This window comes from Gallinula chloropus (genome assembly GCF_964237585.1).
Source record: "Gallinula chloropus genome assembly, chromosome: 8".
Taxonomy (NCBI): domain Eukaryota; kingdom Metazoa; phylum Chordata; class Aves; order Gruiformes; family Rallidae; genus Gallinula; species Gallinula chloropus.
Window position 1 is genome coordinate 23,484,570 of NC_140093.1, and position 23,016 is coordinate 23,507,585.

At 38.4% G+C, this 23,016-nt stretch overlaps 1 protein-coding gene across 1 annotated transcript in view; it reads left to right on the plus strand.

Annotated features, from left to right (window-relative positions):
* CLSTN2 (calsyntenin 2) overlaps positions 1-23,016 on the plus strand; it is a gene marked incomplete at both ends in the record, with an annotated part of 358,167 nt that overhangs the window by 322,357 nt on the left and 12,794 nt on the right. The window contains 2 exon segments of the mRNA XM_084267537.1: positions 8,401-8,563; positions 22,296-22,462. Of these exon segments, the coding sequence (XP_084123663.1) occupies positions 8,401-8,563; positions 22,296-22,462 (330 nt within the window).

Here is a 23,016-nt window from a genome sequence, read left to right on the forward strand (position 1 = left end):
GAGAGAGAGAAAGGATGGCTTTTATTTCTCACAACAAAGTAAATAGGCATTTCTGGTAAAATGCAACAAGGTGTTTCCTTTGGGAATATCAGCAGCTATAAAGAAGTGCACTTGGCAAGCATGTTATATAAAAGGATTTTCAGGAATTTGTTTTAGACCAATTGGTATTCTTGGGATATTTCTCAAGAGTACAAAATTGCTAAAAGGGTGCTTCCCTCACCAAATTTTCTGAATGATTTAACAGCATCTGCATACTGCATAATAAATATCAGAGCTCAGGGTATTCTAATAACATATTCTACCTATGTTTGCTACAGAATATAAAAAAGGGCTGTTTCCTTAAAGAGTCTGTGAAAATTTGAGGGTTTTTAAGTAAAAGTAAATATCTGAATTGTATAAACAGAAGAAAACACCCATGAACTAGACAGTGAGCAAATACTTGAAAATACCCGTTTGGAAGTGGTGTGATTAGATATGTACTTATTTGCATTTACTTGAGTAAGGTACATGAGAAAATGCATTACTTTTATAATTGCTATGTTGTGCTGAATAGTTCATACTGAAATATGTGTTTGATGAGGTATATAAAGTATGATTTTAAAACAATCAGCATTACACTGCGATCTCTTTTCAATTAGTGTGTTTATAAGGGCCAAGTAGTGCATCCCAATACTTCACCTTCTGTTCCTCTGTTTCAAAATATACTGTCATGGAAATAACTTTTCTTTTTGCTTAGCTTCCTAAATAAGGTGTCGCTGTAGTGACATGTGAAGTTTTAGGGCCATTGTTGTCAGGGTTTCATACTGTCTGGCTATGGGCAGGTACATGGTACCTCATTTAAGAGCTTGGACTTGCTTCGCTGTCAGTGGAGCCTCAAGAATAAGATTCCTGCGGCTCTTGCCCACTTTAATATAATCCCAAGAGGTTTTTTTTCCTTTTATATGTGCAACCAGAGGTAGGGAATACAAGCTAGTTTCTTCACGGAAAGTCCTATAAAGAAGCAATAACTTGCTTAAAAGTTTTATAAGGGGAAGTCTCTCCTTTGTTTCCTTCCCTTGTTTATGTTGTCCTGATACTCGAAGTTACAGAAAGAAGGGATTAATTTGCAAAATGTTCAATCTCTTTTATTCTAAGACTGTTCACACAGATTTGTTTGCAACCACAGAATTACATGGCAATAAAATGCCGTTTTATCAGAAGATAAAATGCTTTGGCTCTTTGAAGGCTGGTTTAAAAAATGTTAAATGCAAATATAGAAAAATGTTTATTTCGTTTTTCAAATTCTCTGCTCATATATGAAGCTGACTTAACATCAGAATATTTATAGGGGAAGTCCAAGTTCCAATCCAAATAGTAGCTATGGAAAAACTTCCCTTACAAAGGAGTACAAATTACTCTGTGTAACAGTCACTGTTGCTAACAATCAAAAGAGTGGTGGTACTGTATCCCACAAGTGTAAAAGCACTGGTCCAGAGCAAAGCAATCTGGTTGGGTGGTGGTTTTTCTTTTACTGCCTGCCATCAGCTGTCAGAATTCAGGAACTTGCTCAGAGAGTCTTTGTGATCAAATTTGAGCAGGGCTATGCAGGCAAGGGATCAAACTACAAATTTTATGTGGAGGTTAAGTGTGCGACAGTATACAGAAAAGACACTGAATTTGGAGCTTGTGATGGCACTTTTCAGTGTATCACCCATTAATTGAACTGGTGGGAGTATGTTGATTGCTTCTTTTCCCAGAGACAGTGTATTTTTCTTTCAGCCTGCCTTAATTACTACATTCATACTGTATTTATTGCCACTTCAGAGGCAAGGCAAATTGATTTTACAGACAGAAAAAAAATTTCATGTAAGGGAGCTGCTAAAGGATATATGTAGAAAGGGAAACCCAGAGAGATTATTTTTTTAAAAACCCTGTACATAACATGAATATTTTAGACCTTTATTTAAACTTATCTGAAGAGGTTGTGGAGATATTTGTGGACATATTTGGAATCTGCACAGCTCCACTTGGTGGTCAAGAATATACTGAGCTTTTGTCACTAGCATTTTAATCCTTGTCTTTTTCAGCAGTGCTTAGATTAAATAAAACCAACACAGAGCAAATATCTGTCCTGTGCACTGAGCCTATTACCAAGGTAGAATAAATAATCCTGCATGGGATAACAATTTAATTTACCAGATTAATTTGATTACTCAAAGGAAGTTTGCACTTTCTTTTGTTTATTTTCAGTTGCCCTTCCCCCAAATGGATATGCTGGCACATTATACTATAGCGTAAAGCCAACTGGAAATGCGTATCTGTTGATTCTCACAAAAACAAATGTTTACTGTCAAGCCTGTGCATTTACAGCAGAAATACATTTTTGTTCACTATATTTGAAAGCAGAAATGTACTAGGTAACCCAGTTATCCAATGAAGTGAGCACCTCCTGATAACTGAGTATGTGCATACTGAATTACATACTTGCAGTCTACACTAGGATGTTTTTAGCAGTATAGTGTTTGTTCGGGGTGATGATCGGATAATTAAAAAAAACCCAAAAAACCCAGTGCAAAGTCATCTTAAGGTGGTTATAGACAGTGAGAAAAAGAGATTAAAAAGTCAACTGTGTAACTTATTTCCCTGTATCACTTAATCAGTTTTGCAGGTAGCTCAGCTACTGAAATTCAAAGCAAAGACTTATTAGGAGAAATCAAAAGCAAACAGCAGAGTTAGTGCAAAGGTAATGCCCTAAAGGTATACTCTTCTCTGGTTTTGAACTAGCACACCTTAATTGTAAAAGTCTCTGGATGAGAACTGACAATGGGAAAACAATTAAGATACTAAATTAGTTTCTAAAGTAAGAGCTAAAAGCTTATTCAATAACTTCTTTAAGGTTCCCATTCATCAGAGACAACAGTTATAAACCCCAGAGTGGGACAGGAGAAAGCCTTTTCTGTGCTCACCTTTGGACTGCTTTCATGCAAAGCTCATCAGTCTTATGCATGATGACTACATTGCCTAAAGCCCTTAAGATGCATTGGTTTTTATTTGTCTATGTAAATATACAAAATTTTCCTTTTTAAAAATTGCAAATATATATTTCCTTCTTGATTGAAATCCACTGCCAAATGTTTCTAAACTAGGTTTGCTTTCTTACAGTGGCTGTATTGCTTAGGTCCGTGTTAAAGGTGTAATGAAACCTTTAAGTCTATTGCCTTTGAGCTCCCTGTTTGTATGCAGTGCTATAAAGATATATCCAAAATATATATATTAAAAATATTTTGATATATCAAAATATGTTTTAAAAATTCTACCAGAATACATTGGAATATATTTAGTGTTGTCACCAGCAGGAATCATAGGGGTTGGAAGGGACCTTGAGAGATCATTGTTCGAATGAACAATGCCAAAAAATGTGCATTTTTACAAAGCTCTTTCAAAAAGGATTATTTTAGAGATGGAAAGAAATGTGTGCTATTATTTAAACTCAAAGTAATACCCCCCATCCAAATATCATCTGTGTTCTGTACTCTGAACAAGGGTAATGGGTGCCATGCTTTGAAGCAGGTCTACAAAGCTTGTGGCCGCTTTCATAGCGGGGCAGAGGGTTTGATCTGGGGGCTATAACGGAGGGATAATGCTAATGCCTTCATGCCTAAGATCAAAGGAAAGTTTGTTGTCTTCTTTAGTGAAGTGTGATAAAAATGCAGAGCCTGAGATGTCTCTGCATGTGTATGAGGTTTTCACACTGATGACTTCCATCAGCTCTATGGAGACACACATTCTCGCAAGTAAAGAAACGTTTTGGTGTAAGCACTGTACGTACAAAGGATTTGAAGGAAATGTTTTGTTTGCTGAAGGGCTTGAAGATTTATAAATACAGTAAATGTACTTCCAAATGGAAAGCATTGCTGCAGATAAAAGCATAACAACAATTAATAATAAATAATATTAACAATTAGTAAGTATAATAATAATTCAGCCTCTTAACATATGCTGTGCTGCAACTCTCTGTTAGTGGAAACAGTACCGCCTTCACCTTCTGTAGACCTGGCATTTTTCTAGCCATGCACAACCATTGGAGAGGACATTTCTGTACAGAAACAGTAACATCCTAAGCATGACTAATTTTCTATTATGCTACTTTATGAAAATATGTAATTTATAATCCCAAGTGTGCTCCTGACCTCCTTGCAAGCAGAGGTAAGTATTAGTATTCTAGCTGCTTGGGTATTGTAATCCCTACGTGAATGTGTTTTTTCCTTCATTAATGACCCAATTTTGCTATAAATTAATATAACAGCATTCTCCTCTGTGGTCTTGATTATGGAGGGGCCTTACTTGTTTAAGTTGTTAAGTTATAACTTTCTAAATACTGCCAAACAGCAGAAAGTAGTAGCTGTAAGCTGAAAGTCCATGTTCTCACATGTGTATGCCTAATTCTTATGTAAAAAGCCAAAAAATGAATTATTTTGCAAACCAAAAAAGTCTGTTTTTCAGCAGCATATACTTCTCAGACCAAAGTTCTTTGTTTTCAGTCTGTTCCTAGGCTTTATAATCTAAACCTAAAACATCTCTGACAATTCTTCATCAGAAAATGCTAAAAGCTCTAATGTCTTGGGAAATTTACTTCTTAGTGACTTAAATTAAGCTGGTTTTTATCTATTTCATAAAAGCACATTCCAGTGCAATGGCTGGTAATCATCACTAAGACTTCAAGCTGGCTAATTCACTGTGATTTGATTAATACATTTTAGTGTCAGACTGACATGGTAGAGTGATTGGACCAATATAGTCATCCAGCAATCTTTCAAAGCCAAGCTTACTCATTTGTAATTTTATTTCATTAGAATAACTTCATAAATTTGATTTTTTTAAAAATAAGGTTCTTACTTGAGATGATTAAAATGTCTTTAGTTACCAAACTATTATATTCTTTAATTTTATTTTCATGGCTTCACATTACATTCCATTGCCACTGTGGAATGCATGCAGGGGAAAAACTGGCTTCCTGTGTGAAGAAGGTGAAGAAGGTGTCTAAAATGACAACATAACAAATTACATGCCACTGTTATTTCACTATTTTGTTGCCTGTGAAATGGCCAGGGATGAAATACTACCTGCTGCCGAGTAACTGGGATGTACTCCAAAGTTTCTAAATAATTTTATTGCTTCCATGTAGAATATTTGTTTTTACACAGGCAACCAGTACACATACTTGTTTGAGGACTTCACCAGCTGTCTACACTTGCACTGTCTTATGTTTCAAAATGTATGAGAAAAACTAAAGGTTAGTAAGTACTTTGTCTTGAGTGGACATCTGCACTTGGACACCTGCGTTTTAATTTGAAGCGGTCTAAGTCACTGGAGTCTTAAGTTGTGGAATTTATGGAATCTTCTATTTAAATCACAGAATTCTCAGTCTTGGGAAGAGAAGACTAAGGGGGGATCTAATTAATGTCTGTAAGTATCTTAAGCAGGGGATGCAGGGGGAATTAGCCAGCCCCTTTTCAGTGGTCTGTGCAGACAGGACAAGGGACAGTGGCTGCAAGTTGAAGCACAGGAAGTTCCACACCAACATGTGGAAGAACTTTTACACAGTGAGGGTGAGGGAGCCCTGGGACAGGCTGCCCAGGGGGTGTGGAGTCTCCTTCTCTGGAGAGATTCAAGACCTGTCTGGACGCCGACCTGTGCAATATGTGCTAGGGAGCCTGTTTTGGCAGGGGGGTTGGACCTGGTGATCTCTCGAGGTCCCTTCCAACCCCTACAATTCTGTGATTCTGTAATTTCCGAATGCATTAGGTTGGAAGGGACATTTAGAGGTCATCTAGTCCAAGGCAACTGCAGTAAGCAGGGACACCTTTAACTAGATCAGATTGCTCAGACCCCCATCAAGCCTGAACTTGAATGTCTCCAGGGATGGGGCCTCCACCACCTCTCTGGGCAAAGAAGGTACTTTCTCTGAAAACTGTAACTGCCCTATTTGCCAGTGAATAGAGAGCAATCTGACTAGCTACACATTATCAGGCTTTTTGTGTTTGTGAATGTCCAAAAACGTTTGGGCTTGTTATATTAAAGTACTCTTGGTTTGGTTAAATATGAGAAGGATTGCTCACTCATTTAATAGCACTTGGAGCATCTCAAGTGATGCAGTTTAGGATTGCAAAACAGAAATACTCTGGGACAGTTCTCTGACAAGTGTCAAGAATTAACGCCTGCAGTTTTTGTCATGCAAGGATGCAAGGTCTCAAACTCAGGTGAATAAGCATGGGGCTGTGATGCATCACGTTCTAATGACCGGGTCAGGAAACTCGGCAGGTTGTTTTAGCATGAAAGGGAGGATTGCATAATACTGCCCGTGATTGCTGTTTGTTCAATAAAGTTTTCAGTCTTCCAATTTATTTACTTTCAATTTTGGTTTCGGTTCATTTAACCTTCAGAAAACATTTGTGCTGTCTACTGCTTACAAAGGAAGGCTCTAGCAGCCCCTTGCTGCATTTATCTCTTGCTGGGGAGCTATGATGTCTGCAATAATAAATGTATCCCTTTGAAATAGAAGTGATTAAGTTCTTGTTGAAATGTCTTCTGCAACAAAACATTAGCTTTTGCTTTCAAAGGGCAGATATTGCAGCAGATAGCACTTAACCTGGCCAAGGACAAAGTGTTATGTTTAAGCATCACTTTCCTGCTTGCCTTGCAGCGAGGATATCTGCATTCAAGCACTTACATTTCTTAATACACCAAAACAAGTATCTCTACAGAATTGAAAGTAGCGTGGTTGTAACTATTGCCTTATGTTTAGAAATAGCCCATCCCTCCTTCCAGTGTGCTGTGATTTCTTCCTTTGAACTTTTACATCTGAAAAGTGCAAAAAAGGGAAAAAAAAAAATTGGGCAGGCATTGGTATTTACATGCTGGACTTTGGTCTTCAGGGGCAGTGATTCAGCCACCTGTACATGTCTGAAATAAAGCCAAATTTGACCATCTGTATTGGGTTTGCATGGCAAGGTTTTGATAATGGGGGTTGGGCTGGCTACAGGGGGGGCTTCGGTGAGAACCTGCTAGAAGCTTACTCCATGCCCAACAGATCTAATGCCACCTAGCTCCAAAACAGACCCTCTGTTTGCCAAGGCCCAGCCCATCTGTGATGGAGGTAGTACCTCTGTGATAACATATTTATTAAGGGGGCAATAAACAACTGCAGAGCAGCAGCAGCCAGAGAGAGGAGTGAGATGTAAGAAACAACTTTGCAGACACCAAGGTTGGTACAGAACAGAGCGGATGAGGCGCTCCAGGTACCAGAGCAGAGAGAGATTCCCCTGCATTCTGTGAAGATCATGGTGAGGCCGGCTGTCCCCATGCAGCCTATGGAGATTAATGGTGGAGCAGATGTTTTAAGGTTTGGGGTTTTTTTTGCTTACTGCTCAACTCTGATTTGATTGGCAATACAATCATTTCCCCCAGGAGAGTCAATTTTGCCCATTAAAGTTATTGGTGAGTGATCTCCCTGTCCTTATCTTGACACACAAGCCTTTCGTTGTACTTCCTGTCGCCTGTCCAGTCCAGCGGAGCGATAGAGCAGCTTTGGTGAGTACCTGCCCCCCAGACAAGGTCAGCTCACCACACAATCCTACCGTGGTTGCACAGCTCAGGGATTCGTATGACATTTGACACTGATATTGTCATCTTGAAAGTTGTAACTGTGGGAAGTGATTTTCAAAACTGTTGTATATTGGTGTAACCATATAGATCCTCATTTTGTCTAGGAAAAAGCTCAGGGCCAAAAGATGCATCATGGAGAAGTTTTGGTTTCTGGCTCAAATCAGGTAGACACATAGCCTACTTAACCATCTGTGTGTATAGAGTAAAACAGAGGTCCTTCTAGCACTGTGGAGGTCCTGTTGCATTGCACAGGACTTTTCTAAGTACTCCTGCAATAAGTTAGTTATGATAATTGAATCAAATCCATGATAACAACTCATCAATCTAGTGACTGCTGTATATTTTCTTAATGTGAATGTCCAGAAACTATGCCAATACATCCCGAGTATCTGTTAGATACAGTGTTATATTCTCAAAAGTCATTGTAGACATTAAGAAATTAATATGTATTAATAAATGTGAAAATACAGAGCAAATACCAAATGGTCTGATTTTTCTATTTTATCCATGCATTGTTTTCCAGAGCGTGTGTTTTAGGATGCCTGTTTGTTTAGCAAATATATTCTGCAAGTATACTACAAGTATTTATCAACACTTACATTTTCATTAATTCAGTGATATATAAATTTCAATAATACTCTTTTTTTATGAGTGTGATTTGGAAAGAATACAATTTTTAAAATGTATGGGATATAAAAATCAGTTGCTTGACAAAAGGTGTCAATTAATGTTTTTCTTTTGCATTCTGTCTTTCAGATTTGTGATAAAGAATGGCATTACTATGTTGTCAATGTTGAGTTTCCTGTTGTCACCTTATACATGGATGGAACAACATATGAACCTTACCTTGTGACCAATGATTGGCCTATCCACCCTTCACACATAGCCATGCAGCTGACAGTTGGCGCTTGTTGGCAAGGTAATACCACAGCAAAGAGTAGAGAGTATAATTATAAATTCAGAATCTTATTTGTATCAGTGACTGTATACCACATATATTCCTAAAACATTTATGGTATAAAGTTAGGAGTAAATCCAGAGTTAATAATGAGTCAAGTCCAAGAATAAAACAGGTGGGACATTAACAGCTTTTGCATTTGCCTCATCTAAAGAAGTGGTGAATACAGTTTGTGTATTCATTGTAAAAGATTATCATCTTTAACAGCAGTGAAAACAAAAGAGAATTGTTTTGTTTGTTCTCCAACTTTAAGGATACAATCTACATGTTACTCTGAAGAACCCCAGCTCTCTTTCAGTCTCTGCCACAAATTCCCTCTACAGCTTATGGCCTGAGCATGCCCTCTTCACATTGGCTATATAACGCCAGTAATTCCACTAACTTAATCTATTCATCTTGCTACAGACCAGATGTAAAAGTGAAAGCAAAATAAACCCAAAATTCACAACCCTGCAGCCCCCATACTTTATGGGCTCTTGCTTAAATGGTAGCTTTTCCTGTTTTCAAGACTTTATCATCCCTCTAATGCTTTTGTCTGGTCTTTATGCCACTGTCTCTTCCATTGTTCTCTGCCTTCCTCCTGAAGCTGTGCTCTTCTTCTGCTACTCTGCTCTTGTAACATTGTCTCCATTACCCTTCCGTGCTGGTTTTCTATTTATGCACTGTTTGCACTGTTTTCTATGCATGTCTTGCTTTCACTTAAGATGAAGTATGAAGTTAAACAAACTGTATAATTAGGAAAAAATGCTTTAAAGCAGCTCGTATTTCTTGCCCGCTCTTTATGCTGACTCACGTTCTCTGTTACTACCTTGTTTGATCTCTGCTCATTTACAGTATGTTATCTGCAAAATTTGAACATCTTATGCATGGCAGAACAGCTCAGTGTAAATAATATTACAAGTAAATCCAGACGTTAGATTTTAAACACCTTGGGGTAAAGATCCAATCTTTACTGTGATGACAACATGCAGAATGAAGCCACACTAATCCTAGAAACAAGATTTGATACGTTTTGAATATTGATCACAGAGATAACTCCTATGATAGCCAGCTAATCAGCATGACACTAATCCCATGTATTTGTAAGAGTATAAACAGATTCCTGCGCTGCTGGTATTCGCATGCGTAGGCTTCTATCGCTATAGGATGATCTTTAGGTGCATTGGAATTTTTCATTGATGTTACATATATAATAGAATATATTATATTTTACTTTTAGGTGTTAATATTCTGAGGGATTTATATTTATAGTTAAAAATACATAGTGAAAAATGTATCAAACTCTTCAGAAACCAAGTAGTTTACTGGGATGGATAGTTGTCAGGTATCAATTTGATCTAAAGGAATTTCCTTTGAGTTTGATCTATTTGGGTTTTTCCCTTATGTAGCTTTGGTGCAGTATTTTTAAATCAAAGTTCCAGAGTTAAAAAATGCAAGTGTAATTTGTGAATGGAGTAAATTCAGTTCTTCCCAAACATGAGCAAATGACATAGAGATTATGAATAATCATTGTGTATTGCCTTCTGAAAAATCAGCATGTTGCCGAAGCCATGCTAAAGAGAGTTTATTTTATTCCTTTACTTCATGTGTATTTGTAGGTTTTTCTGCATAGGTCTATATCCATATTTTTGTGCATGATTCGTACTACCTCTGCCTCTTAACTTAGTATTGGTGAGAATCCACTCCCGTTAGACCTCCCCTGAATGTCATGTTAATTGTAATGCAGTTGCCAAGTTTAGAGAACTGTGGAGAAATAACTTTGTCTGTGGAGGAAACAACACTATGCCAGTGTTGCCACACTGCTGCAGCTGTGGGTTTCATCTACCACTAAGGCAGCTAAAAACAACAAGAATAATCTTTTTTCCTTTTTTTCTTTGCGTATTTGTTTCCTTATCTCAAGTTGTTAAGAGAAAGAATTAAGGTAAAATTTCCCATATAGGCTCACAATAAATTTAGACCACAAACTATATTTAGTATTCCAGCTATTAAGCAAACAGAACGTTCCAGCTGTTTTTAGAATATTTTTGGTGAAACACCTCATTTCAACTACTTAAATTTTACCTATTTCTGCTCTCAGTATTTACTGCAAGATTCCATTATTGCTGTTTTAATAGTGTCAGAATTGGGGCTCATCAAAAGTAGAAACAAATTTGCCATCTCATGAAAACTTTGAGATTAAGCTGGTAGTGTGCTAAAGGTTCTGATAAACTGTTGTGTGTCAGGCTAAATTGAACTTTTAGATTTATTTCAAAAAGAATTCAAGATGCTGGTTTTGGCAGAACTTATATTTTCATAACTGTGTTTTGATCACCTCAAACTATTTTAGATTAATGTTGTGGAAAGTCACTTTGTTAATAAGATTCAACACTGTTTCAGTCTATTGAACTGTAATTATTCAACATATAAATGTAATATATTCCAGACAGAATGGTAACTTCTAAAATCCTTATATTCCAAGAAAAAGTTGATCTATTAGATAATTTGACTATAAAAATCTGAGAGAAACTTTTAACTGAGTCTACTTAGGATAAGACATTTTCACCAGTAAGAATAGTCTAAAAATTTATCTTTTCAAAGGATTAGAAAACTGCTTTACAGCCATCTATGGTTTCTATGCAGTGATACTTGCAATGATTTTGTGCCACAAGCCATGCAGGGATGTCCTTGCAAAGAGCACCTGAGGAGTTTCTAGCTCAGGTTAGCTCAGACCATTTCCTCCCCCTTTCACTAAAGCACTGGCAGAACAGGGACACCAGCTCTAACCTCTTCCTTCAGAAAGGACAAGGCTTTTTCTTTCTGTCTTTACTAAACCATTTTATAGTTCTGAGTATCCAGTATCCATTTATCAAAGTCAAATTATTTGAAAACAATCTCACCTCAGACAACTAAATGAACTAGAAGGAATAGCATTCCTTTTTCTTACCACACCAACTCTGATTTGCTCACAGCAGAAAATAAATTGTTGTGACTGTGGGGCAGCTTAAGAACTGCTGGGGAGCAAGAACAGTGTATTTAGAGGGCAAAGTAAAAAATCAAGAACAAAAAGAATTGTAATTTACTCTGATAGCACTAATAAGAAAAAGTGCTACAGCTATGCAGCATTTACCCCTTCACACATGACAATGTTCAGTGTTGGTCTGGAAACTCAGAGTTGTTCTGCTGTGTCTTGAGGAATCTGAGAATCCTCCATGAGGCAAGTGACTCTTTGGGCCCTGGTCTTTTCATTGCTTATCCTGAGATGACATAGCAAGTGTGTTTGCACCTCCCTCTTCTCTTTCTCAGAGCTATGCCATGCAGGCTTCCTGGGCACAGGAAGGGAATTCTTTTCTTTGAGATTAATATTTTCTATTATTAATATTTCAATTCCAGACTCTTTTCTGACCTTTATAGCCTTGTTTATTGCATCCATTATGAAAAGTTAGGTTAGTTTTCATTTTTACTTTCAGCTGTTCAGGTGAAATATAAGAAGAGTTTAAGTTCAGTGCTGTTCTCCTGAAGCTAACATGAAGACAAAACACATGTACAGTCTCTCAGGATATGTGTCCCATTTGCACCAAACCATTTGAGTTTGGTTTTTTAACATCAGCATTCCAGCTGTAATGAGCAAGTCTCTCCTATACTCTTACCCTTGCATTGCCAGAGTAAAATTCATTCATGATTTCCCTGTTCCTGATATTATTTAGTATTTCCTTAAGTAAGGTGGGTTGAGTTCTAGGTCTCTCCTAAAAGGAAGAAAAATGAGCCTTTTCATGATGAGAAGAATCTTGGAGGGAGACGTTAGGTCCCAGTGAATGGCGGTTTGGAGAAGAGTTGAGAGTGCAGCTGGCTGAAAGAGCAGAGCACCAGGCTTTAAAGGCGGTAGAAGTGACCCTTCCTAGGGTCTGTCAGGCACTGGGTAAAGCTTACTGCATCCCAGGGACTCAGTTACCTAAAAACAAGCCTGGGGGATAGTTTCTGTCTTAAATGACACATTGGGAATGAGAAAAGTTGTATAAAACATATTTTTTATGTTTACCCGGCATAGTCAGTATTAATATTCTCTACTTAAAATGAGGTGCTCTGGATGTTATTCTAGTATAATTTCTTCTTTAAAATTCAAAACCCTTGTTTTTTTTCTTCAGGGAACTCATTAAAGGGAAGATCTAGAGAAAGCTACCTCATCACAATGGTTAACATAGAGTTAATTGGCTATTTAGTTTGTGTAGCTCATGTTTGATACTGCTATCCTTTGGAGGCAGGGTATTTTATTCAGGTGTGGGAGTTAAAGCATTATTTTTGGGCTATACTGTTTGTGTTGATTCAGTTACATATGGCCCATGGGCAGTGACAGCTGGAGATAGAAACTTAGCCTGCTGCAACCTACCTCCAACAGAGTGCTAGCCTTTGTGTGTGGAAAATCTCAACTTAGCTGTGATTTCAGTGGCACTGTGCCTGGAAAGAGCAATGTTAACTACAGAGCTAAGCAAACTGGACTCTGTGAACTAAATGAGGGCAGAACTGAACAGTTTGGGAGTGCTAGTACAGCTGCTCCTGAAGTTAAGCCTTTATGCAGCAGTTGAAGTTCAACAGCTTTTGCTGCAATTACTTAGGCTTAAGGCTATAACTTAATTTTATATTCTGTAAAAGGCCTTTTTTTTTCACATGAGTAGTCTCACAGATGATTGTCAATGCTGTGATTTTGATGAAGGTGGGGTTATTTATGTCCAAAATGCTGCCCTGTCTCTAATGGTAAAAGAAATTTTGAGCAAAATTACTATTTCTCAGGGGTATCCAAAGGACAAAGTTGACTTGCTTGTATGTGTGCTTACCAGAACTAAAAAGACAACAAAAAACACATGTGGAAAGTGTTACCCTGGTACCCCTACCACCCTGAATAGATGTTAGAAGCAGATATGGCCCATCAGTATAGGAGAGAGCTCCTCAAGGGTGAATTTTGTGTCTCATTTCTACTCTCTAACAATAAAAATACTCTAGCTTTGCCTTTCCAGCCCAAGATTCTTGAAAGTTTTCCAAGCAATAAATAGCTAACATAGTTCCACAGTAAAGAAGTAGATTTACCCTTACTCTGTGAAGATAAAGTACAGCATCAAGTGGGTAGGTGATTTTTCCTCAGGTCACCTAAAAAAAATCTGCATCAGAACAAGAATAGAATCAGACTTCCTCATCAAATACAAAATTGTTCTTATTCTCCTTTTAGCTTTTACAATCCTGTTTCATTCTCTAAGCAATACAAACAAATTAATGTTAGCTTATCCTGGAGCTGCACTTTCCTGGAGCTTACCCTAGTAAATACTCCTCTGAGTTCATTATTTTTGATTCAGTTTTTCTGAGGACATAGCAAGTAGACCTTTTACAGAGTGAGAAATTTCTTCCATTAAGCTAAGATTTGTAGGTTCCCACTTTGATCTCTTTATTGCTAAATATTCTGCAGCAAAGGGAGACAGAAAAAGGGAGCAGGTTACATGATTTGGTAGTCTAATCATCTTTTGTACCACAGACTGCAAAGAGACTTCCTCCAGGTTTCTCTGAAAAGATAAGGTCTTGGGTTCACAGTCTTTCCCTCCCCAAATGGCTTGTTTCTTTATGTATCATTCCCAAAGTCCTGTCAGAAAAGTAGTGACACAAGTTAATGACTTGTCACAAGGTTACATGGTAGCTTACCATGTCTGCAAGTTATTATTTCTAATAATGCCACCCATTCTAGAGTGCTGGAGCTTCACGGCGTGATTATGCTGCAGCGGGGAGTCTTTAGGAGAAGCCTGTCAACAGGCAAACTTTGTTATCATGAATATGGCAGAATGCTATTGTAATTCCTGTTTTCTAAGTAATGTCTAAGTAAATTCTATTTTTGTTTTTTATTCTCCTGTGCATTTTCCTCTTGCTTTAACCTAGGCTGGAGACCAGTATTTTTACAGAATCCTTCTGTGCAATAACTTTACTAGCCTTACATGTCAGCACGTTGCTGATACATCATTGATCAGATCACAAAGTTGCAGACATAGAACTGACTTTTCAATCTAAGAAGAATGGTAAAAAAATTGGAGAGGGATAAGATCATTGAAAGCTAAATACACTGTGGGCAGCAGCAGCCTGTAACTCTCAAACTTGGACTTGTCCTAGAAATTAAGATATTCAACAAATAAAGATTGCTCCCTACTGTGCATCACACCAGCAGACCATGCCTTGGAGGCTGATGTATCTTGCACCAGTCTGAGGCCTCAGTGGAGTGATACAAGCAAACAAATTAATGCAAGACCACCTAGGTAGATTTCAGCACAATGTGATGCTGAATATCTGTACACTGAAGCTTCTGTTAGTACAGTAGTGTTCTCTCTACACTGTCTTTCTTCCCATCAAAACCAAGATGGAGCAAATTTCAATGCACTTCACAGATCTTTGCTGGGATCGTAGCTGTAGTGGAAATGCTAACACGTGTGGAAGGTTAGTTTAGGAGGGTGTTTTCTTGGAGACCCAAATTTTCTTGCAAATCTGTCACTAATTCAGCATAGATTATATGTCTCTTGTTTAATTTAATTTCTGTGCTGGGGACTATGCACTGGCACAGAAATGCTATTTGGAGAATAGGAGCCTGGACTGTGATCTACTCTTAGGTATGTAAGATTGTAACATTTTTTCATGATTGCCATTAATTCGCACAGTTCCCCTAAAAATGTATTCATTATGAGAGATTATCATGTTTTTCTTAGCTTGAGAAAAATTATCTTAAATTAGTTATACCATAGTTTTGATGGCACACTTAGGAGCAGGTGGCCCTTAGCGTTCTTTGTGCTTGTCATATTTCAGATAATGCTTTAAAGCCTAAAGCTGCCTGTGTGAGGTGATTGGGTTATGAGATCTATCAAGAGTGGGGACAGGCTTAAACAGTGCCATCTTTGATGAGTAATTTTCTGAGTAATTTTTGTCTGAATGATATTAAAAAAACACTGAAACTTTTGTGCTGAGAAGCTCTAGGAGTGTAAAAACTCGAGTCACTAATTGGGAGTATTCCTGAAATCTGTGTTAGGTTTCATCCTGTTTAACAGCCAATCTAGTTGTCAGAGAATTAAACCCAGCTCCTTAAACTACCATAACAAAGAGATGAATCTGGGGCTTGGTCTTGAGGACCTCAGAGCCAGAATGTCTTGCAGCATCTTCCAGATTCACTTCAGTGTTTATACTGGGACCCAGAATAATTGATCAGTCCTTAATTGTCAGGCTCAGTAAAAAAAGTATAATTTCTTAAAAGAATAATATCTTAGTTGGAAATTCTCTTGAGTCATCGTTCCCAGTGAAAACTTTATTGTGCTGCACTGATAATTATATGCTCATTATTAGGGTAGACCAAAAGACCTAAAAGATCTATGAGCGCAATAAACTCACTTGTTTTGGCAGAAAGGCATGAATATTCTTTGGAGGTTGGTAAAGTGAATGCAAACATCATTTACATCCCTGAAGTCAAAAGAACACAACTGTACAATTCAACGGTGATCAAATTCGGTCACACTTTATACCAACCCAATGTGTAATTAAAACAAGACCAAAAGGGTATCATGGAAATAGGCTCTGCTTTATCAATGAATGTACCTTATCCCTGTGATGTCTGAACCCTGAGAATCCTTATTTTCCCAGACTCTCCAATGTTATATCTAAACCTCCTCATGGCTGGGATCAGCAGCTGATTGCTGTTCCCTTAAGCCCCCTAAATCGTTATTCATCTGAGATTCTAGCTCTTCACAAGGTGACATGTATATTAGAAGCATTTGTTTTCCTCCATACATATAAGGGAGTCATCCTGACTGATCTGCCCACAAGTAGGACAGACATCTGCAACATGGTCATCTAAAATTAAGTAGGTTAATTCTACATTTGATCAGTAATGTTTGAAATTTTAAGCACCAACAGTAACTGTGCTTGTGACAGTTTAGGACTATGCCAAATGCAGTGACACTGTAAAGTCTTCCTTTTGAAGGCAGCTTGATCACTACCCACCAGGGGCTGCTGTGTGGGTGCAGCATGCTGCCTTTTCTGGGGTGTGAGGAGTCCTCTGATAGGATTCCTGCTCCAGCGTGGTGCGGTGCTGTGCTTGGTGTGAGAGCACACAGGCAGCAGCTGCAAAGAGCACAGGAGGGAAGTAACACTCAGAAGTAGTCAGAGGGATATAAAGTTCTGGTGGGGAGGGAACTCCCTGACCCCAGTGTAGGAGGTGCCCCTACCTAACCCAACTCCTAGACTGCAACCACTTTCCAATGGGACATTAGTACACACAGATAATTCTAGTTATCTAGGTAATTCCAGCAGCAGCATGCACTATGCTTTTGTAGCTTGTTCTCAGCCCTGTGTCTATTTTATGCCTCAGCTGTCTTTTTCTCAGAACCATAACCCAGTTGTCTTCTACAATGGTTTTATCTGGTGGGAAGCCCAGCAGGCCAGGGTAGGTCCTTTCTTCTTCTGTGTCTTTCAGTGTCAGTGCGTGTGCTGTGCTGGTTGACCTTCACCAGCATTCACACTTAGCAGAAAAGCAAAGTGACTCAGAAACACTTTATCAGGGTGACCCTGGGTAAAGTTCTGGTGGGATGCCCTTTGCTTCTAGTGCTCCAGCTGCCCTACTTGCTCTGCGTTGATAGAGTTCCAGGCAGAAGAGATCAGAACCAGCACAGAAAAAGAAGGACTCTGGTCCAAAAAATACTTATTATTTTAGCAAGTGAAAAATGTGATGCATACTACTTTGACAATGACTAAGCAGTGAACATTACAGTGAATAATTATGTGTGTCGCCAGTTCCTCTGGATGCCTCCCACAGTCTGTTGACACCATCTTCCCATTATGAGGATTGAATTAATGCCAAAGAGCCAACATCCTCCTGTATCTGCTAAGTTTTGGGAGTGGATGTGTGTGCTGGGTTAGGTGGCAAAAGCAATGTGCAATTTTATCAACATCTGAGTAACACCACATGCTGTGTTGCCTCTCAACTATAATGATGACCACAACATTTACATTTAATGAAGGGGGGAAAATGGTAACTTTGAAAATCTATGATGCAAGGGTCTGCAATAGGAATAAGGTACATCCTGTTCTGTTGTTTCAAGCTATTCTGTGTTGCAGACATCAACCTAACTCTGTGACTGGCAGGAGGGACCTTTGTTGGTTGCATCATTCAGCTAAGACTTAACTATCCCCCAAGAATTAGCACTCACAGCATATTAATCCACAGTAACCAATAAACATATTGCTGAGTGAAACATGGCATGTAACAGTTCAGGCGTAAGTTTTCTTGTTCTCTCAGGTCTTGTTGCTATAACACTGTTGTGGAGGTGAGCTGTATCTTACTCATAAGAAAGGACAAAAAGACCCTGTTTGGAAAAAAAATCACATGGAACTTGCTGAGGTGCAGTGCAGGTTAACAGGATGCCTGGATAGAAATGAACAGGTCCTGTGTTAGAGCACCTCATTTTGCACTGCACCACAAGATTAGGAAGTAGAAAACATTTTAGGACACTTGGATTACCTCAAGATCATCATCACTGGAACTCCACTTTGTTCTCTGAAATCTTGCTCCAGAGGCTTGTGTAATCTATTTAGGTGACCTTTATTATCTCAAAAATATTGTTGGTTAGGCTTCAGTTTGGTGTCAGAACCAAGACTTAAATCCAAATTGTTAAAGCAGTAAGAGCTGCTGGGACTATTTTATGCCTGTTTTCCAGCTGTTTCTTAGTCTGTGGTAATTTCAGTGGGGAGTCAAATTCAGCCAGTGGAACTGAGCATTCCTCCTGCCCAGTGAGGTCACTGGCTCTGAGCTCTGATCAGCTGCGTTTGGAGCTGTGCAGACATGAAATGTATCATGCTGAGAATCAAAGGATCTCTATTTGAAAAGATAGGTATTTAGAAGCATTTGGATAATCTGTAAAAATTGTCCTGTGACCAGGACTTGGAGACTGGCCATTCTGGGATAAATTTGCACCCACTGAGAAACTGAGGTCAAATAGTTGAATATTTGACAGCAGAAGGAAAGATGGCATTCAAACAGAGTTGAACCAAGCATGAATAAAACACTGATACAGACACGAGTAAAACAGCTGATTGCTGAGGATTTTCAATTTATTTTGATGAGGTTTTTTTCTTCTTGCATTTTTGAGATTGAAAGCAATATTCCCAGTAATCCCTTTTATCAAAGATAGAATACCAGATTGGAGCAGATTGGCTTTAGGCCATTCCTTCAATTTTAGTGAGAGCTTTGGGTTTTGTTCCCAAATTTTATTTCACTGGGTTTGGTCCATTTGCTACCTAATAATTACTGGCAATTGAAGCACATCAGCAAGCCAACATACCCCACTTTGCTGTGAAGATTCTGAAATGCAGAGGTAGAAGACTATCAACGTGTCAGGACGCTGCAATTACAAGCAGCTGTGGTAAGAGTCAGATATAACGCCTTCACCTTCGGGGATAAAATTGGCAGGTACATAATTTTGTCTTTAACTTTGGTAAAAGGTGCTTATGGTAGGCTTATTTAGCAGTCTTTTTTTTCTAATAGAATGTGAGAGGCAGTATTTTTTTTAAAGGGCTTTTTTTTTTTTTTTTTAAATCTAGAAAATGCTGGTATTTACACTGTCCCAGTTCAACAGGCATGTCCTTTGTAAAACTCTTATAACATTGAGAACCCTCAGAACGACCTTCAGAGAAGATCAGGAATTCCAGGCAAAGCAACAGGGATGATCATAGTCCACAGTGTTCAGTAGGAGATGTAAAGAAAAGGTCTTGTTTAGCCCGGCAAAGGAAAAGGGAAGGCGTGGCCATAATGTGACAGCTCACATTCCTGATTGAGAATGACTTTCCAACTCCCAGGATCAGTGATCATTGGAGTGGATTTCTTGGGGAGCCTCTTCCTTCAGAAAAGTTTAGATCAGCTAAGGCAATTCTCAAGAATTGAAGTACAGCTGATCTTCTGCATCCACATTGTACTCTAGGTTAATATGCTATCCTCTCCCAGATGTCCAGGAGCAGCTGGAGGAATTTATCCAAATTACTAATTGAGCAGTACTGAGATAAAACGAAGATGACAAGGACAAAAGACAATTCAAGGATAATAGTCTACTTTTTTTCTGTGCCATCAGTAATGTAGGGAAAGGATCTAGTAGATCATGTTGTTATTACATAAGGAGGACCTCCAGTGCTAACATTTAATTTACACTTCTTAACCTTCTGGCAAGATGAGAGTAGATCATCTTGTGTACTGTCATAGATTTCTGTGAAGTTTGGATGTTCTGTCTGGTACAGCAGAAGATAACCAGGTGTGAAGCTGCTGTGTTTGCACAGCAGACATCTGTATTAGTGTGTCAGTTTGGATCAGGATTCCATTTGAACAAGACAACAAGAACTTCCTGATTGTCCCCACTTCCCTGTTCAGACTGTGGAGCAGTGTCAGAACACATGAACTGGATTCCTTCTGAATCAAACTAAACTGGATATGCATTCCAGCATTGCACCTAATACATTCAAACCACAAATAAACGCTTTGTCAATGACAGCAGAGAGGAACTAGTTCAAAGTGAAAGGCAAACCAATTAAAAATAAATTTAAAAATCCCAACCTGAAGTTCCTATTTGTGTATTTAAGCCCGAGTCAAGTTGCTCTATAGCTTGTTCTGCAGGCTTGCCTTGCTTTTTTCTGTCAGGTATAACCACAGCACTGAATTTTTTGTTCTAGCTTCTTATCTGGCTCTTTATACATTTTGATGAGCTAGTTTCACATTTCAATACATTAGTTTATTCAGAACTGCTTCTTATTTTGCATCTCTTCAGATTTAATGTAGTTTTCTAAATTTCAAATCTCTAGGATTAGAGTCAGTGTTTTAGCATTGGAGCTTAAGAATGAAGTCTTAAGAATTCTGTTAAGGAAATGAGAATTTGAAGCTTCAAAGCACAATGTGGTTTCCTTCTTCTGTAAGTAAGTTCTCATCTGTTTTGTTTTTGTTTTTTTTTTCTCTCTCTGTCTCCTTTTTAGGGAGAGGTTTGAAATTTTTAATTTTTTGTTTTTTCAATTTGGCTTACCTTTTTCTGTTCAGCTTCCTTGCTGCTGTATGAGTGGTTACGTGTACTTTCAAAGATAAATGTAACAACATTTTTGCTGAAAAGCTAATGCCCCCATAATTTATTTATCAAATAATTTTCTTGTCAAGTATCAGAAAGCCCAAAACTACAGTACAAACCAATTCTCCAGTTTAGCTGCTCTGTACATGAAAGTTTCTATGAACCTAAAGTAAAAAATCTGCCCAGAGAACTTTCCTGTAAAGTGGACAAATGAATGGAAGAGTGGAGAAAAATAATGTCATTGAGGATCTTTCCTGGGGGTAAAATAGAGGCAGTTTGTGCTGCAGTGTTAAGAAAAAAGAACAAAGCCTGTCTACTTCTATGAAGAAACAGCCTGCTCAGAAACCTTTTTCTCTCAGTACACCAGTGTGTATTTCCTTCACTTTTTAAAAATAACTTAGGTCATCTTCTTACTGCTCACACTGCTCAAATTAGAAGTGATGTTTGTCAGGCTTTTAGGCAGCAGCAGCCTAAAGAAAATTTGCCAATTCATCCCTATCCTAGCCCAAATCCACACACAAATCTTCAAGTTAAAGTTCAAGCTTGAGCTAGCTTGCCTGGCAGAAATAGGTTGTTTGACACTACAGCTACAAACACTGTAGAGATGAGTTATCTACCAATTACAACAGCTTATCAACTGCTAATCCAATTAGTCTGAGTGGTTTCACTGTTTCTTGGCTCTCTTAGTCCTCTCAGGCTCAAGGTAGGCTGTAATTCACAAGCACTGATACAGCTAACACTTCCAGGAAAGGCAAGCTCTAAAAATTCTCCTAGAGGAGGATGAGTAAATCACTAAATATCCCAAGAGTAATTTAGATGCTATGATCGCTGGTGCAGGCAGTATGTAATCACGTTTTATTGACAACTCCTAAAGATCAGTCTTCCTTTGAAGCTGCCTAGAGCGAAACTGAATAGACTATAGCTAGTGGGCCGAATGCAACACACAGCGATGAGACCTGCTCTGGCACCAAATAAGCTGCTTCGGGTGAGGGAAGCGCTATGAGCCTTTTAGCTTAGTGCTGTGCATTGGCCCATGTTCACTGCTGCGAATTTACACCGTATCCTTAGAGACAACAGTTTTGTAGAGAGTGTGGCAGCTTGCTTACACAGGGCCATAACCCGTAGCACATCTAAGAACTTCAGGTAGTATGAGGAGAAAGGCAAAGGCTGTGTACGCAACCACGTAAAGAAAACTTGCAAACAGAGTTTTTGTATAAACTCTAAACAAGTTTTTGTATGAGGTCCAAATAAACATTGGACCTCACAATTTTTTTTTTTTTAATTTTGTGTTAGATCACTCCAGTAATCTCCTAAATTCATTTTTGAAAATGCTGTACTTCCTTGGACACAGATTTGGGAAGCCACGTTTCACCTCGGAGTATGTTACCACAGCTTTATAAAAACCTGAACACAATACTGGAAAAACACTGACAAGAACACTAAAGACCACCTAACAGCCCAGAAAGCAATTGCACTTATCACAATAAATGGGATCTCAAATATACTTGGCTAAAGTGGATATCAATTTGTTAGATGTGTTAAAACATTATTATTGGATGTGTAGTTTGCGCATTGGTATCCATAATCTTTTTATATTCTCTTTCTTGCAGGAGGTGAAGTCACCAAGCCCAGATTTGCTCAGTATTTCCATGGCAGCCTGGCCAGTCTTACTATCCGGCCAGGCAAAATTGAGAGTCAGAAAGTGATTTCCTGTTTGCAGGCCTGCAAGGAAGGGCTGGATATTAATTCTCTTGAGAGTCTTGGCCAAGGAATAAAGGTGAGGCGTGAACTGACATCATCTTTGATAAAAGTTTAGAGCTGATTTATGAAGTGGAGAACCCAAGGTAGAGTACACACAGGACAAATGTACTCCCAGAAGCAATGTAATTTCCCGTAAAGTCATGCAAAGAAAAGCAGAACAGCACAAGAGCTGTGACACTGCAAAGAAAAATGTTTCCATTATTGCAGAGCTTAGATGGTTAGACAGTAAGGTACTGCTGATATTTCAGAGTCTGTAAGAATTGCCAGGTCGTGTTGTCATGCTTATTTTTCTAGTTTTACAGAAAGAGATGTGATTCCAATAATGATTGAATTTTGATCTCAAGTAGCTTTAAAGCAATGGAAAACATTGATGGGATATCTTTCATCTAGAGCAATTCTATAAGAAGTCCCAATGCAATAGTACTGAAAAATTCAAAGTGTGTTCCAGGAGGAGAATGTTATGGGACATGAAAATTGGACAATAAAAACCCCTTAAGTTAAGAAATTAGAATTTTGCATTTGCATCTAAATCATTATCCTTCTTCATTATGCATATGACTGTCTTTCTTT